General features: G+C 47.0%; 1 protein-coding gene across 19 annotated transcripts in view; it reads left to right on the top strand.

Annotated features, from left to right (window-relative positions):
- Positions 1-15,265, top strand: part of dlg1b (discs large MAGUK scaffold protein 1b) — a 123,639-nt gene that overhangs the window by 95,654 nt on the left and 12,720 nt on the right. For 10 of the 19 annotated variants that reach the window (XM_054743673.2, XM_054743672.2, XM_015956435.3 and 7 more), the window contains 12 exons: positions 5,715-5,810; positions 6,396-6,449; positions 6,535-6,585; positions 8,503-8,627; positions 11,772-11,941; positions 12,143-12,279; positions 12,351-12,495; positions 13,547-13,676; positions 13,849-14,005; positions 14,191-14,293; positions 14,365-14,479; positions 14,629-14,805. In XM_054743673.2, the coding sequence (XP_054599648.2) occupies positions 5,715-5,810; positions 6,396-6,449; positions 6,535-6,585; positions 8,503-8,627; positions 11,772-11,941; positions 12,143-12,279; positions 12,351-12,495; positions 13,547-13,676; positions 13,849-14,005; positions 14,191-14,293; positions 14,365-14,479; positions 14,629-14,805 (1,460 nt within the window). The remainder of the gene's footprint in view (positions 1-5,714; positions 5,811-6,395; positions 6,450-6,534; positions 6,586-8,502; positions 8,628-11,771; positions 11,942-12,142; positions 12,280-12,350; positions 12,496-13,546; positions 13,677-13,848; positions 14,006-14,190; positions 14,294-14,364; positions 14,480-14,628; positions 14,806-15,265) is intronic. The other 9 variants (XM_054743688.2, XM_054743717.2, XM_015956446.3 and 6 more) reach the window with 2 other exon arrangements.

The raw sequence follows: 15,265 nt of genomic DNA, 5'->3' as shown, positions 1-15,265 counted from the left end.
AGCTGATTTACTCAAAACACCTGCAAAGGCCTTTAAAAGGTCCCTCAGTCTTGTTTTGAAGGCACCACAATCATGGGGAAGACTTCTGACTTAACAGCTGTCCAAAAGACAATCATTGACACCTTGCACAAGGAGGGCAAGACACAAAAGGTGATTGCTAAAGAAGCTGGCTGTTCGCAGAGCTCTGTGTCCAAGCACATTAACAGACAGGCGAAGGGACGGAAAAAATGTGGTAGAAAAAAGTGTACAAGCTCTAGGGATAACCGCACCCTGCAGAGAATTGTGACGACAAACCCATTCAAAAATGTGGGGGAGATCCACAAAGAGTGGACTGCAGCTGGAGTCAGCGCTTCAAGAACCACCACGAGGAGACTCATGAAAGACATGGGATTCAGGTGTCGCATTCCGTGTGTCAAGCCACTCTTGAACAAGAAACAGCGCAAGAAGCGTCTCGCCTGGGCCAAGGACAAAAAGGACTGGACTGATGCTGAGTGGTCCAAAGTTATGTTTTCTGATGAAAGCAAGTTCTGCATTTCCTTTGGAAATCAAGGACCCAGAGTCTGGAGGAAGAGCGGAGAAGCACAGAATCCACGTTGCATGAGGTCCAGTGTAAAGTTTCCACCGTCAGTGATGGTGTGGGGTGCCATGTCATCTGCCGGTGTTGGCCCACTCTGTTTCCTGAGGTCCAGGGTCAATGCAGCCGTCTACCAGGAAGTTTTAGAGCACTTCATGCTTCCTGCTGCTGACCAACTTTATGGGGATGCAGACTTCACCTTTCAACAGGACTTGGCACCTGCACACAGTGCCAAAACCACCAGCACCTGGTTCAAGGACCATGGTATCCCTGTCCTTGATTGGCCAGCAAACTCGCCTGACCTTAACCCCATAGAAAATCTATGGGGTATTGTGAAGCGGAGGATGCAATACGCTAGACCCAACAATGCAGAGGAGCTGAAGACGACTATCAGAGCAACCTGGGCTCTCATAACACCTGAGCAGTGCCACAGACTGATCGAGTCCATGCCACGCCGCATTATTGCAGTTATTGAGGCAAAAGGAGCCCCGACTAAGTATTGAGTGCTATACATGCACATTCTTTTCATATTCATTCTTTTCAGTTGGCCAACATTAGAGAAACAAACATTTTTTCATTGGCCTTTAGAATATTCTAATTTTCTGAGATACCAGATTTGATGTTTTCATTGGTTGTCACCTATAAATATCAAAATTAAACGTAATAAACATCGGAAATACATTGGTCTGTGTGCATTGCATGAATATAATGTACAAGTTTCACGTTTTGAATGGAATTACTGAAATATTTTCAACCTTTTGATGATATTCTAATTTACTGGCCAGCACCTGTACCGCCGGTGTTAAAACTAGCACCAGTGATGGTCTGGTATCATCATGAAAAGAGTGCATGTAGGAGACGAGGACTTAAAAGATTTAGGGTCATTAATGTGTAAAACGGATGCATGGTTAAATTTTCATTTTTACCTTAAATAGTTTAAAATGTTTTGTCCAAATTTTAGAGAATTTTTAGAGACGTTGCATAATAAAGAACACAACTTCTGCCGTTTGGGTGTATTTCGGGTCGGAGCAAACGTAACAGGAGAGCAACGAAAGACGCACGCCCCATCGAAACCGCAGAGGAGCTGCCGTAGCTCAGACTTCTGTCAGAGACGATGTGCCTTCCCCAGATCTCACGACTAACCAAAGCAACCGTGTGTCGCTGCCACAAGCTCATCGAAGCAGGTTTTCAGCAGTCGGAGGTAACCGTGTTTATTATTCAGTTTCTGAAGAGTGAAGGTCCAAACTTCCATTTGGTTATTCCACTTGACTTACAACGTCATTCCTAAATTAGACCTGGTAATACCGTACGCCGTGGTAAAATGGGCAGGAAGCTAGACGGCAGTAAAATTTGGATACCGCCCAAGCCTAGGGTCTATGCTATGTCCCTCATTGTGATGTCACAATCAGGGACTTTTTTAATGACTTGTTTTAAGCAAATTATTTTTTTCTTCGTTTATTTCATTCAAAATAAAAACAAATCAAACATATAAACAACAAGAAATAAATAACAAAAAGTCAAATCTAAATGAAAAGGAGCAGAATGAAGAAAAACATCTTATAATTTCTGCCCCCTTTTCCAGTAGAAATAATCAATTTATATAATATTACCATTTCTCAGACACACATACAGATTCATTTTAAACTTTTTCCTGTTCTAAATTCCAGTGCGATCTTGATCATTGATTTAATTTACATTTTCATAATTATTTAGCACACTCAATTAAATTTTTTATTTCCCTTTTAAGGTTATTCCATAATTTAACACCATTTACAGATATATTCCATTCCTTCGTTTTAGTTCTAAATCTGGGTTTTGTAAACACATCAGTTTCTTTCAGCATGTAATTACTAGTTCTCTTTTCAAATATCCCCTGAATGTTTGTTGGCAGAGTACCGAAATAGGCTTTATACATGGTTTATATGATTTTCCAGTCTTTTAAATCATGAAATTTCAGTAATTTATATTTGATAAACAATGGGTTCGATGGATCTCGACAGCCACTATAATTGATGATTCTCAGAGCTCTTTTCTGTAAAATAAATAAGGGTTGTGTATAGTTTTTGTATGTTGCTCCCCAGATTTCTACACAATAAGTCAAGTATGGAACAATCAGTGAATTGTACAATGCCAGCAAACCAGATTTAGTCAGTGAAAACTTGACTCTATGTAGCACTCTTAAGGATTTGGCAATTTTACCTTTTATGTAACTAATATGGGATTTCCATGTCAAGTCTTCATCAATAAGAACTCCAAGAAATTTAGTTTCTTTTACTCTTTGAATTGCAATCCCATCTATTTCCAATGACACATCACTCTTTTTTTTTATCATTAAACAGTATAAAATTTGTTTTAAGATTCAGTGTCAATCTATTTTTATCAAACCAGTTTTTAATTTTAAACAGTTCATCATTTATCACTTTAGCCACCTCCTCAATAGTTTATCCTGAGTAAAACAGTGTTGTATCATCTGCAAATAGAATGGTACCGAGTGTCTTAGATACATTTACCAAGTCGTTAATAAACAAAATGAACAGTTTTGGTCCGAGGACCGACCCTTGTGGCACTCCACAATTAATTTCACATAGTTTTGATTTATGGTCCTTTATCTGAACAAACTGTTTCCTTTTTTCTAAATAAGTTTTAACCCATTGATGAGCCACACCTCTTATTCCATACTGACTTAATTTTCGAAGTAACCTTGAGTGATCAGTGACGTCAAAAGCTTGTTTCAAATCAATGAAAACACTAACAAAGTCATTTTTATTGTCAATTGCTGTTGATATTTTATCCATTAATTCCATTATTGCCATTGCTGTGGAATGTTTAATTCTAAACCCATATTGTTCATTGTTTAAAATATTATTTATTTTGATGAATTAATCCAACCTTGATACAAATACTTTTTCCAATATTTTAGAAAACTGTGGAAGCAGTGACACCGGCCTGTAATTATTGAAACTATGTTTATCACCACTCTTGTACAAAGGAATGACTTTCATTGTTTTCATTGTGTCAGGAAAATTTCCAGTAGAAAGTGGTAGATTACAAATGTAAGTGAATGGTTCAATAACAAATTCTATGATGGTTTTAACAGTTATCATGTCCAGGTCCTGATAATCGGTTGATCGTTTGTTTCCACAGTTTTTTTTTCAATGTTTCGTATTTCTTCTTTATCTGTTATTCCTGAAACCAAACGTGGAGAAAACAGATGAATGGGTTTCTTAGTGTTCCTAGAGGCAGCAGAGAACCCTTAATGGACTTAGAACCTTTTGAAGACTTGATGTGGAGTCGGTTAAATCCAGAACCTAGACTGAAGTGGGTTTGATGGGACCAGGAGAGCTGGTGACTGGTTTCACCTGTCAGTAACAGACAGTGACCCGGAGAGGAGCAGATACTCGGCCTAGCCTGCAGGTGGTGCTGCAGGACACTTCAGTGTAACCTGAAGCTCCGGTGTCCTCTCTGAGGTGTTAGTTCTGGTTCTGGTTCTGCTGCTTAAACTGTTTCCTCTTTTCTTCTCCTGAACGGATCATCAGTAATAAAGATGTTTGTGTTGAGTCAGTGCAGAGGTCCGGAGCACCGCCTCACAGCCGGTGGGGGGGGGCATATTGATTATTCATGCAACCAATAGTAAACCCCCCCCCCCCCAGTGTTGACACACTCCTCTCTGGAGCTGAGTAGATGTCTGCAAACACAGGAGAGGAGCAGTTTGTTCCTGTGGTTCCAGAGAGGTCGACAGGACCGTTTGGATCTGAAGTGTTCACTCCTCTCCTCCCCTCTGATGAAGATGACCACTCATTACCTCCAGCAGGACTTCTCCAGGTCCTTGACCCAGAAGACACTGGACGTCCACTTGCAGGAGTCCATCTCCCACCTCCACCCGCTACAGCGGCAGCACGCCATCGAGTTGCACAGACAGCAGCTGCTGTCGATCCGCCCGCCGCTCCAAACTCCTCCCACCTCCTACAGCTCCTGCTCCATGCCAGCCTCCTTCAGGACCCGCAGCCGCTTCCTAAACCTGCGCGACAGTGTGAAGAAGAGCCCGACCAAGAGCAGCAGGAAACAGATCCTCTGGGTTCCATTTGCCTTCAGTCAGGTACCACCACGGTGTCGACCGCATAGCCTCTCCGGGACCATCTGTCGGAGGGAGGTTCTGTCTTGTTCTGTAGGACCCTGGCTCTCTAAAGTTGGGACCATGAATGGATCTGTGTTGGGCTCTGTAGAACCGCAGTTTGTTTTGCAACCTCTGACCCCTGAAGATAATTCATGGTGTGTGTGTGTGTGTGTGTGTGTGTGTGTGTGTGTGTGTGTGTGTGTGTGTGTGTGCGTGTGTGTTCAGCAGCTCAGATTGTATTTTATTTATTGTTTATTTCTATTATAATTATCTTCATCGAAACCAGAGGTCTTCTGGGTCGCTGCTACCGGAGCGCCTCTAATTGGGCCTCTCTGCCAGCAGCTTTCCGAGCAGCGCCTCAGAACTGGGCCTGTCGGATCAATGCGTTCAATTTTCCCGGCTAATTTTAGCATGTGTTTGTTTTCCATGAGGTTCTGCTCCAGCGGCTCCGATGCTGCAGAACCTCATGGAGGTCTGGTGTTGCATAACAGAAGATGTGATGAAAGTGTCCTCGCTCATCTTCATCAGACCTGCTGGTTGTTCGTCTAGCAGCAGAACCCTCAGTTCTGTTGGGTGGAGATGTGACTTCTCAGATCTTCATCCTTTATTGGGATACTTCTGATCCAGGAACAGTTTTGTTGGGGTTTTGTGTAGAGCTGGCCCTGGTCCTGCAGCAGATCACACACACACACACACACACACACACACACACACACACACACACACACACACACACACACACACACACACACACACACTCGGGGTGGTGTTAATCCACAGAGCTGCACATCAGGACCATCTGGAGGCTGACGTGTCAGAAAATCTGTCAATCACTCGTCCTCCTCCTGTGATTGGTTGATAATTCTGACACTCCACTGCCTTGTCTGGTTAGGCTCCACCCACCCAAAACCAGACCACTCCTTCCTGCCTGGAACACCTTCACACACTCGTCCATCATCCTCCTGCTGCTCATCTGACCTGCTCTCTGTTTGTCTGACCTTTGACCCTCAACATGCTATTGTTCAGCAGGCTGAGGTGGCCCCGCCCTCCTCTCCCATAATCCCTGTGATCCCCATCTCTCCAATCCCAGCCGAGACCACCGCCATACCTCCAGCATCACAGGTCTCGTTTATTTTATTTTACTGCACTCTCTCTCTCTCTCTCTCTCTCTCTCTCTCTCTCTCTCTCTCTCTCTCTCTCTCTCTCTCTCTCTCTCTCTCTCTCTCTCCCTCCATCCTCCATCCTTCCATCATCCACCCCTCCACCCACCCCTCCCTCCACCCAGAGGTTTATCTCTGCCTGGTTTGGCTGCTTGTCTCTCTGTTGACTTCCTGCTGTCCAGCTGTGGCTCTGATGAGCAGATTAGAGATAAAACTGAGGCAGAAATGTCACACTTCCCCCATCCGAGCCCATCTGGCTCCCCCTGCTCAGAAAGCAAGCGAGCAGACCCGCGCTGAGCTGGAGGAGGAGTTGAAGGAGCCCACGGTCTCGTCCTGTCCTGCAGTGTCTGAGCCGTTTAATCTCAGGCTTCATGCTTCAGAACTGCATCTTCTGCAGCGTGAAGAGCGATGATGTACGTACGGCCGCTGGAGGAGGTGTCAGACTAGCAGGGTGGAGCCCGGGCTTCCTGGGTGGATGTTGATGGGTTTCTGTCAGGATGTAGGTTGGTGTTTCCTCTGTGATGCCTGATGTTTGTTGTGTCCTTAGGCCAACCCCCCTCCTGTGGTGGTCAACGCAGACAGCCTGGACACGCCCCCATACGTGAGTTGATTGTCCCCTCAGGTCTCCAGTAGGACACCATCTTCTGAAGGAGTCCAGCTGTGACCCGTCTGTGTCTGTGTTGCAGGTGAACGGGACTGAGGCTGATTATGAGTACGAGGAGATCACGCTGGAGCGGGTAAGGAGGCCAGAGATGACTGTATCTGTAACCTAAACCCACGGCTGCTGGTGCTGGGTGATTTGGACCAAAACCTGCATCTCAGTGTCTTCAGCAGAGTTCTGATAAATGATGCAGCCATGGTGGGAAAGCTCACTGGAACACCACTGTCTCTAAAATTAAAATAAAGCTAAGTTTAGGGCAGACCATTGACCCAGAGATTTTTATGAATCTGTGGATCATTGTTCCTGTTGGAGTGCAGGAACTCCTGTGAGGACCACTTAGAGCTGGAACTGCTAGCGGTAGCATCGCCTGCTAACTACAAACTCACTGTGTGTTTTTATATTGATCATTTTGTTTCTTTATAAAGTTTATTTTTATTTTTGTTTATTTTTTATTGATTTTACAGTCATGGACATGCCGAATCCCAGTTTAGCTAAGTGTGATGAATGGCTTTAATCTGGGAGGAGGTGAGGAGTAGGGTTGGGCATAGATTGGTACCGAGACCAACTGTCAGTTTGTGTCAAGTTTTTTTATTCCGATTCCTAGTTTCGATTCCTAGTTCCGACTTCTAGTGTGCTGCCCGGAAGAGGAATCTGCGGCCGGTCTCCGTGAAAAATAAACATGATCCGCACATTCTGATAAACACATTTCAGAGCTGGTCACACCTGCTGTCTGTCGCTGCTGGTCTGCTACCTGCAGAGAGCCGTGTGCAGCAGCAAGCCCCCCCCCCACCCCCCCCCCACCCCCCCACCCCCACCCCCCCGATCTGATCTGCTAGGTTGTTCCTGTTCCAGCTTCATTTAAGTTTCAGGTTCCCTTCTGACTGAAGCTGCTGCAGCAGGTAGGTGTAGACTCTGTCATCCTGGACATGATCATCCTGAGAGTTTTAGCTGAAAACAGCTGGAAGTTTCTGGATATGTTGGAGACATTTAGCCTCTCATCCCAGAGGCTTCTTCCAGACTTTGGTTGTGGTCAGAAACAAACACACTGGTTGTGCTGCAAGTCTCTTTCTTTTTTTCTCCAAAACATGTTTTTGTCTAAATGAAGATGATGTTATTTTTCATAGAATTACAATTCATGTTGAAGTTAAGATTATTTCATCAAGTAGGACCTGTGGTTAGCTGGCTCATGTAACGCATGTCATGTCTTGAAAGAATCTGAATCGATAGGGACTGGAATCAAAACGAAGAATCGGAATTATTCAAATTCAGACGATGCCCAACCCTACTGAGGAGGTGGAGTTGGGGGTCCTGAAGGGAGACACTGATCTAGAGGATGGCAAACATCTCCCTTCATCAGGACCAGAGTCCTCCAAGCCTTAGATCTTCTCGTCCGTGTTGCCCGGACCCGTGTGACCCAGCTGAGACCACAGGTGATGGGTCACACGGGTCTGGTCCAGGTCTCGCTCTCCTGTCAGAGGGGAACCAGTTTAACTTAGTTTACCTTCACAGAGTGAAACCAGTTTCTGTTGGTGACCTGCAGCTGAGCTTACTTCAGCCCACTTAATGTATATCACCAAACCAGAGTCGTCTCAAAGTCAGCATTCCAGTAGAGCTCAGGTCACTAAGCCAATCAGTAAAAAGTTTCTATATAAGGAACCCAGCAGGTTGCATCGAGTCACTGTCTAGTGTCAGAGTCTTTACAGCAATCCTCATACTAAGCAAGCATGCAGCGACAGTGGAGAGGAAAACTCCCTTTTAACAGGAAGAAACCTCCAGAGGATCCTGGCTCAGTATAAGCAGCCATCCACCATGACTCACTGGGGATTGGGGGATTAATCCAGATTAATTTTAGTCTGATGCTCTTAATCCAAACCTGCTTCCAGAGGAATCCAGATCAGGACCTAGAAAAGACCAACCGTTAAAAATAAATGAAAGTTTAGTCATTTCAGTTCCTCTGTGTTTCTCTCTGATGTGTGGTTGTCATGGTAACCAGGGGAACTCGGGGCTGGGCTTCAGCATCGCTGGCGGCACAGACAACCCCCACATCGGCGAAGACCCCAGCATCTTCATTACCAAGGTCATACCTGGGGGGGCAGCTGCCCAGGACGGCCGGCTCAGGTCAGGCTCTCTCACACACACACACACACACGGGTAACCCTTCACCTACTGGACAAAGGTTTTTAGAGACACACCTGGAGGTTTATTGTGTGGACCAACTGTTCTACTGGAGAAATTTTATTGAGCTTCTGGATGTGGAGGGACCGTTCCTGTTGGAGATGGGTCTACTCCGTCAGTGATGCAAGGCTTTGAACGGGGAGGCAGACGTTTTGAATTTCCAAGGTGTGTACTGTGTCTACAGCTCAGGTGGAGTTCTTGGTGGCCGTTTATGACTGGACCCACAAGAATGCTAGCGTTCAGATGATGAGTAACATCTACATTTCCATAGAAAGGTGCTGCTTTGACACAACGTTTGTGTTGTCCCGTAACTCATAAATAATATCATTGTAACCAGAGCCTACCTTACTTCGTTGTTCTGGTTCTGATAGAACTGGATACGGATAGCAGGCAGCAGCACCTTTCACATCTGCATTCATTATGCAGCAGCAGTGAAAGCAGTTCTGACCTGGCCCACATGAGGTAGAGCAGTTCAGGTCTCGGGTTCTGGACCTGATTCTACTGCGTTTCCTTCCCGTGGGTTTTACCGTGGCACTGCAGAGAGAGAGGAGATGAGGACGCACCTCCAAAGCGTTAGCATTCGTCCATGGTGGTAAAGAAACACTAAACGTTGTCTCTGGCGAGCCGGTTTTGGGCTGAAAGTCCGTCGGGTTATGTTGATGGTAGTCTTTGGGTCTGGTTTGGCTCTGCTACGGGCAGGGCGGGGCGACTCTGAGGACAGACGATAATGTAGTTTAGCTGTCAGCCTGTAGAAGTTCCTGCTGAACTTTATTCTGCATCATGAACCAGGGTGGCCTGGATTTATGTTAAATTCAACTTTAGTCTACCTTTGAGTCAGATGTTTTCTACTTGTTTGCTTGTTTCTTCTCCTCAGAGACACAAGGAGATAATAAGAGTCGCATGTTAGTGTTAGGGTTAGTTAGCTGGTTAGTGAAGGGGAGCTAGCTGTCAATGATTCTTTGTCATTCACATGTTCTCACGGTCCCGGAACGAAGAGGGGAACACAAACAAGACAACGTGGAATAAACCGAAAGCAGCATCCTGAGTACCAGTATGGATCTAAAGATCTAAATACTTCCGCAGCGAAAAGACGTGGTGAGCAGTACTGATGCATAGATGGTGTCAGTAGATAAGTATCTTCTGCTGTCTGTAACGGTCAGTGATGGTTACAGTGTTAGCCCCGCCCCCAGTAACACTTCTTGTCCCGTTATTAAGAAGTCTCAAAGCTTCTGGAAAGAAGCTGTTTCTCATTCTGATGGTTTTGCGTTTAACGCTCCTCAGCCTCCTTTCTGAGGGGAGCGGGGCACAGACCCAGAGTGCTGGGTGAGTGTGGTCCTTCCTGATACAGGTGGCCCTCTACCTCATCGTTTTTACACCCCAGGCTCGCCGTACGGAATCCACTCGCCATTCTCCCAAAACGCCTGAGCTCCCGCTCCAGAGCAGAGTCGGGAACAAAGGGAGGAACTCCTGACACGGTGATGCGGGTAGACGGTAGCGCTAATGGAGAAAACTGTAAAAACTCACCATTTACATGAATCCCGTTCTGCACAAGCTGACCCACCTGCTCTTGACTTTCGAGAAACACCACGAGCCCTTTGTTTATGCGCGAGGCAAACAAAATATTTCCATGTCCCACCTGGTCTCCAACTGCTGACAGTACCTGTTCCACCGGAGTGGAGGACGGAGGCTCTGCTCTTGCCCCGTGTCTCAAAGACAGGGATGGCGTTGCCTGAGACGCCATCCCGGCACGGAAGCACCGCAACAAAACCACACACAACCTCCAAACACCAAGGAAAGCAAGAAAAGTTGAAAAAAGTTATCTGAAGAACTTTTCCACCTCCAGAAAACAAACAATCCACCACTCTCACAGCCCTCACCACCACACCGTGCCAAGGAGAGAGAGAGGCCAAAAACTAAAACATATCACTCACTGGAGATATGAATCTGGTCATGTAAACATATGTTCTAGACAGCTTTACAACACCTGAGCCAGGAGGAGAGAGATAATATTCTCGAGAGAGTGGTGATCCGTCTTCCACGGGTGATGCTGGATATCCTGGAGTTTCGGCAAGAGACGTCAGGACACCATCTTCCTGATCGAGGGCAGCCTGCGTGGTGCACTTGCCAGAACTGCCAACGCATGCCTACACAGATTGAAAATCTGTGCTGTAGGCAGGTTCCAGAGCTCTGTCTAATCAGAAGTGCTCACCTGGAGCTATACTGCTTCGATGAGGGCACACTGTGTCTAGTGAGGATGACCTGGAACGACATCTTCGCCTTAGAGGACAACCAAGATGTGGGCACAGACAACCGAGAGTTTCGTTTTGCTGCGTATCGTCAGTTTACAGTCTGGCAAGATGGGCGTCTGGGAAGAGGAAGTCGGAGACCAATTCCAAGCTGCTGTGTTCTACGCATACGGGAAAAATTCCCTGATCCATTTGGGAATTACACTACAGATTACAGAGAGAGAGAGAGAGAGAGAGAGAGAGAGAGAGAGATTGTGTGTGTGTCTTGTGTGGGTGTGTCTGAATAAGTGGGCATGCAAGGAGGCATAGAGCAATACATACTACATTCAGTTGATTGGGTCAATAAACATAAAATTTCCATAACAGTAGGATTTTCTTCTTGTGTTGTAGCCTATCGATCAGTGTTGCTGCTGGGCAAAGGTCATGCTAGTTGCATTATAAGCTTATATCCAACCTTGATCAGGCCAGGTCAGATAGGACCGTCCCTATTAATAACTAATAAATGTGAGGGGGAGTCCGTATGTAGTGTTTGGTCTTCGCTGGATGGTGCTTGAAAAGTGCTTGAATTTGTCAGTGAGAGACGTGTAAGACCCTCTGAAAGCAGCTGCTGTTACCTAAATCATTGGTTTTATGATGATTTATGATTTATTTTTTCATTGGTCTGTTTGAAGATCATTAGGATTTGGTTTTGTTTTTGGTCCATGTGAAGCTCCTCGTGTTCGAGTGCTCTCCCCGGGAGAAACGCCCTAACCCAGAACAGGGGCGGTTCTGGTGCCGGTCAGAACCAGTTCCTGTCACTTCTAGTGTGAAACTTGAATGGGTCCGGTTCTGTTTCCTTCAGAGTCAATGATGTCATCCTGAGAGTGAACGAGGTGGACGTCCGGGATGTGACCCACAGTCGGGCCGTGGAGGCGCTGAAGGAGGCTGGATCTCTTGTCCGGCTCTACATCCGCAGGAGGAAACCCGTCTCCGAGAAAGTCATGGAGCTCAAGCTGGTGAAGGGGCCTAAAGGTAACCAGAACCGGGTCAGGGCTCTTAGACTCGGACCCTTCAGTACAGGGCCGTATACTCACATTTAGAACCAGGGTTCTAACCCCAGGATGTTCTGACAACACACACACACACACACACTGATTCACTTAACGATGCTTTACTCTGAATCGGGTCAGAAACCAGTCCAGTCCTCCTGACCGAGGTCTCCTGCTGTTCCAGGTCTGGGGTTCAGTATAGCGGGCGGAGTGGGAAACCAGCACATCCCGGGGGACAACAGCATCTACGTCACCAAGATCATCGAAGGCGGAGCGGCTCAGAAAGACGGGAAGCTGCAGATCGGAGACAAGCTACTGGCTGTGAGTCTTTGTGTCCTCAGTTGACCTTTGACCTGTGGGTCCCACTCAGCAGTCATGTTTTTTGTGTCCAGGTAAACAGTGTTTGTCTGGAGGAGGTGACCCACGAACACGCCGTCACTGCTCTGAAGAACACACCTGATGTAGTTTATCTGAAGGTGTCCAAACCCTCCGGAGTCTTCATGAACGAGAGCCTCGCACCGCCAGACATCACTAGCTGTGAGTTCCTCCTCACAGCAGACCACCTGCTGCTGTAGGTCTGCTTCTGCTGCTGTAGGATTGCACCTACTGCTGTAGGACTGCTCCTCCTCCCCCTGCTGCTGTAGGTCTGCTCCTCCTCCTCCTCCTGCTGCTGTAGGTCTGCTCCTGCTGCTGTAGGACTGCACCTGCTGCTGTAGGACTGCTCCTCCTCCCACTGCTGCTGTAGGTCTGCTCCTCCTCCTCCTGCTGCTGTAGGTCTGCTCCTCCTCCTCCCCCACTGTTGTAGGTCTGCTCCTGCTGCTGTAGGTCTGCTCCTCCCCCGTTGTTGTAGGTCTGCTCCTGCTGCTGAAGCCCAGATTGGACTTTGTTCCCTGAGGAGTTTAGTGTAGCAGTTCCCCTCCAGGACAACAGAGGGCGTAGTGCTGTTATGGGGTCTCTGGTCTCAGATAGTGTTTCTACTGCTGTGTTTATGTATTTTTTGTCCTTGATCCTCCTCCTTCTCCTCCAAACCCACGTTTCCCTCCATCTCCGTAGACAAATCACAAATTAGCTGTATGTCTTTGTTCTCCTTTAGTCACGGGTGCATGAACATTGTTATTGTCTGACTTTTTTCATGAGACGATCTTCTATCTGTTCTTTCTGTCGTCAGACATCTTCTGGACTTTTTTTTTATTTTATTTTGAAAGAGGGAATAAAAGGACGAGTGTAGTTCACATCCTGGGGTGTTGGTGCAGTGCAGCGAGTGTAAACAGGTTCTTTGCCATCCATCTTGGCGAAGGGGGCGGTCCCATGAGCGGCATGACATCATACACAAGAGGTCAATATTCCCACTGCTGCTTCCCTCCTTTTTCCTGCTCCTTCTGAGGGAGCTCAGCTCCTAAACACACTTGTGTGTTTCATCGTCTCAGTTACACACACACACACACACTGTCGGGCCCTGTTACATGGTAACAGGAGCCTGACAGGTAAGAAGAAGTTGGAGGATCAGGTGGAGCGAGGAGGAGGAGGTCCTGTAGAGAAAACGGGTCTAGTCGAGTGTTCCTGACTCGGTTCACTGTCTGCATTCCAGCGTACTCGCAGCACACAGAGAACCATATCAGCCCCCCCAACTTCCTGGCTCAGACCCTCCCCCCGCCAGCATCGCCAGGGCTCTACTCACCCACGCCGAAGAGCATGCTGGGAGAAGACGACGTCACACGGTGAGAACATGAATGTTTTCTATGAAGGAATGAATTCTGCTGGTGGGATGGTTGGATGAGGAACTGCTGCTGCACCCGCTAGTGGCAGAAACCTGACACATCATCCCTGTGGTTCTTCCTCTGAGTCAGGTCACATGACTTCAGGGTGATTGACAGCTGTGTCCTCCAACAGGGAGCCCAGGAAGGTGGTTCTGCACAGAGGAGCAACAGGTCTGGGCTTCAACATTGTGGGTGGGGAGGATGGGGAGGGCATCTTCATCTCCTTCATCCTTGCCGGAGGTCCAGCTGACCTCAGCGGGGAGCTGAGGAAAGGAGATCGCCTGGTCTCTGTGAGTACACACACCTGAGACCTGGAGACCAACAGGAAGTTCCAACAGAACAAATACTTTGTTGGCAAAATAGAGCACCAGATAACATTTCTTACACCCCTGCAGCACTTCCAGCATTTTTTCTGTTTTCAGAACAAATACTTTATTTGTTTGGGTCTAATTAAAACAGAACTTCCTGTTTCCAGGTGAACGGGGTGGACCTCCGAAACGCCACTCATGAGCAGGCCGCCGCCGCCCTGAAGAATGCCGGGCAGACTGTGGCCATCGTTGCCCACTACAGGCCAGAAGGTGAGCTGACTGTGGTGGTCATGTGACCTGTGCTGTGTTGCTAATCGCTTACAGGCTTGGTCTCGTCTCAGAGTACAGCCGCTTTGAGGCCAAGATCCACGACCTGAGGGAGCAGATGATGAACAGTAGCATCAGCTCTGGATCTGGATCTTTACGGACCAGTCAGAAGAGGTCACTTTACGTCAGGTAGGGTCAAAGGTCACCTGGAGGGCAGAAAGCAGGTTTAGGTTCAGGTAGAAAATGAACAATAAATTTTTTTAATCTGGACTGAAGTTTTGATGTGTGTGTGTGTGTGTGTGCGTGTGCGTGTGTGTGTGTGTGTTTGCGTGCTGCAGAGCTCTGTTTGACTACGATAAAACGAGGGACTCAGGACTTCCCAGTCAGGGCCTGAACTTCCAGTTCGGGGACATCCTCCATGTGGTTAACGCCTCGGATGACGAATGGTGGCAGGCCCGGCACCTGACTCCTCAGGGGGAGCAGGAGGAGGTGGGAGTCATCCCAAGCAAGAGAAGGTCAGTCCCACAAACATCTCTCTGATTACAGAGGGACAGATTTGGGGTTTGCTGTTATGTAGCGGTCAGCCGATGGCTTTTTTAATCTTGGAGTTTCACCGTCTGTTTTCTTTCAGAAGTTGATACAGGAGATAGGTTAGAATCAGAGATAGTCATTAAAACTTGATTTTCAGTTTTCCACACCTTTAAACAAAGTTAACCAACCAAATTATTGAACAGACCGAGTGTTGAATAGAAAACCGATGAATAAAGGGAAATTTCCCTTTACAGCTATGTTTCAGGGCATTCATTATAACTCTGCTGCAGCACTGAGCTGCCCATGGATGTGTCTGAATTTAATTCTGCTGTACAACCGAGGTATATTGGTCTGTCTTCAGTTCTGATCTCAGATCTGTTTGATTTCTAACGACATCAGAAAAAATCCGTATGAACATTTTATTCATCTTCTGCTGGAGAGTTT

Source organism: Nothobranchius furzeri, chromosome 11 (assembly GCF_043380555.1).
Source record: "Nothobranchius furzeri strain GRZ-AD chromosome 11, NfurGRZ-RIMD1, whole genome shotgun sequence".
NCBI classification, from domain to species: Eukaryota; Metazoa; Chordata; class Actinopteri; order Cyprinodontiformes; family Nothobranchiidae; genus Nothobranchius; species Nothobranchius furzeri.
This window is presented reverse-complemented; position numbering and strand designations above follow the sequence as displayed.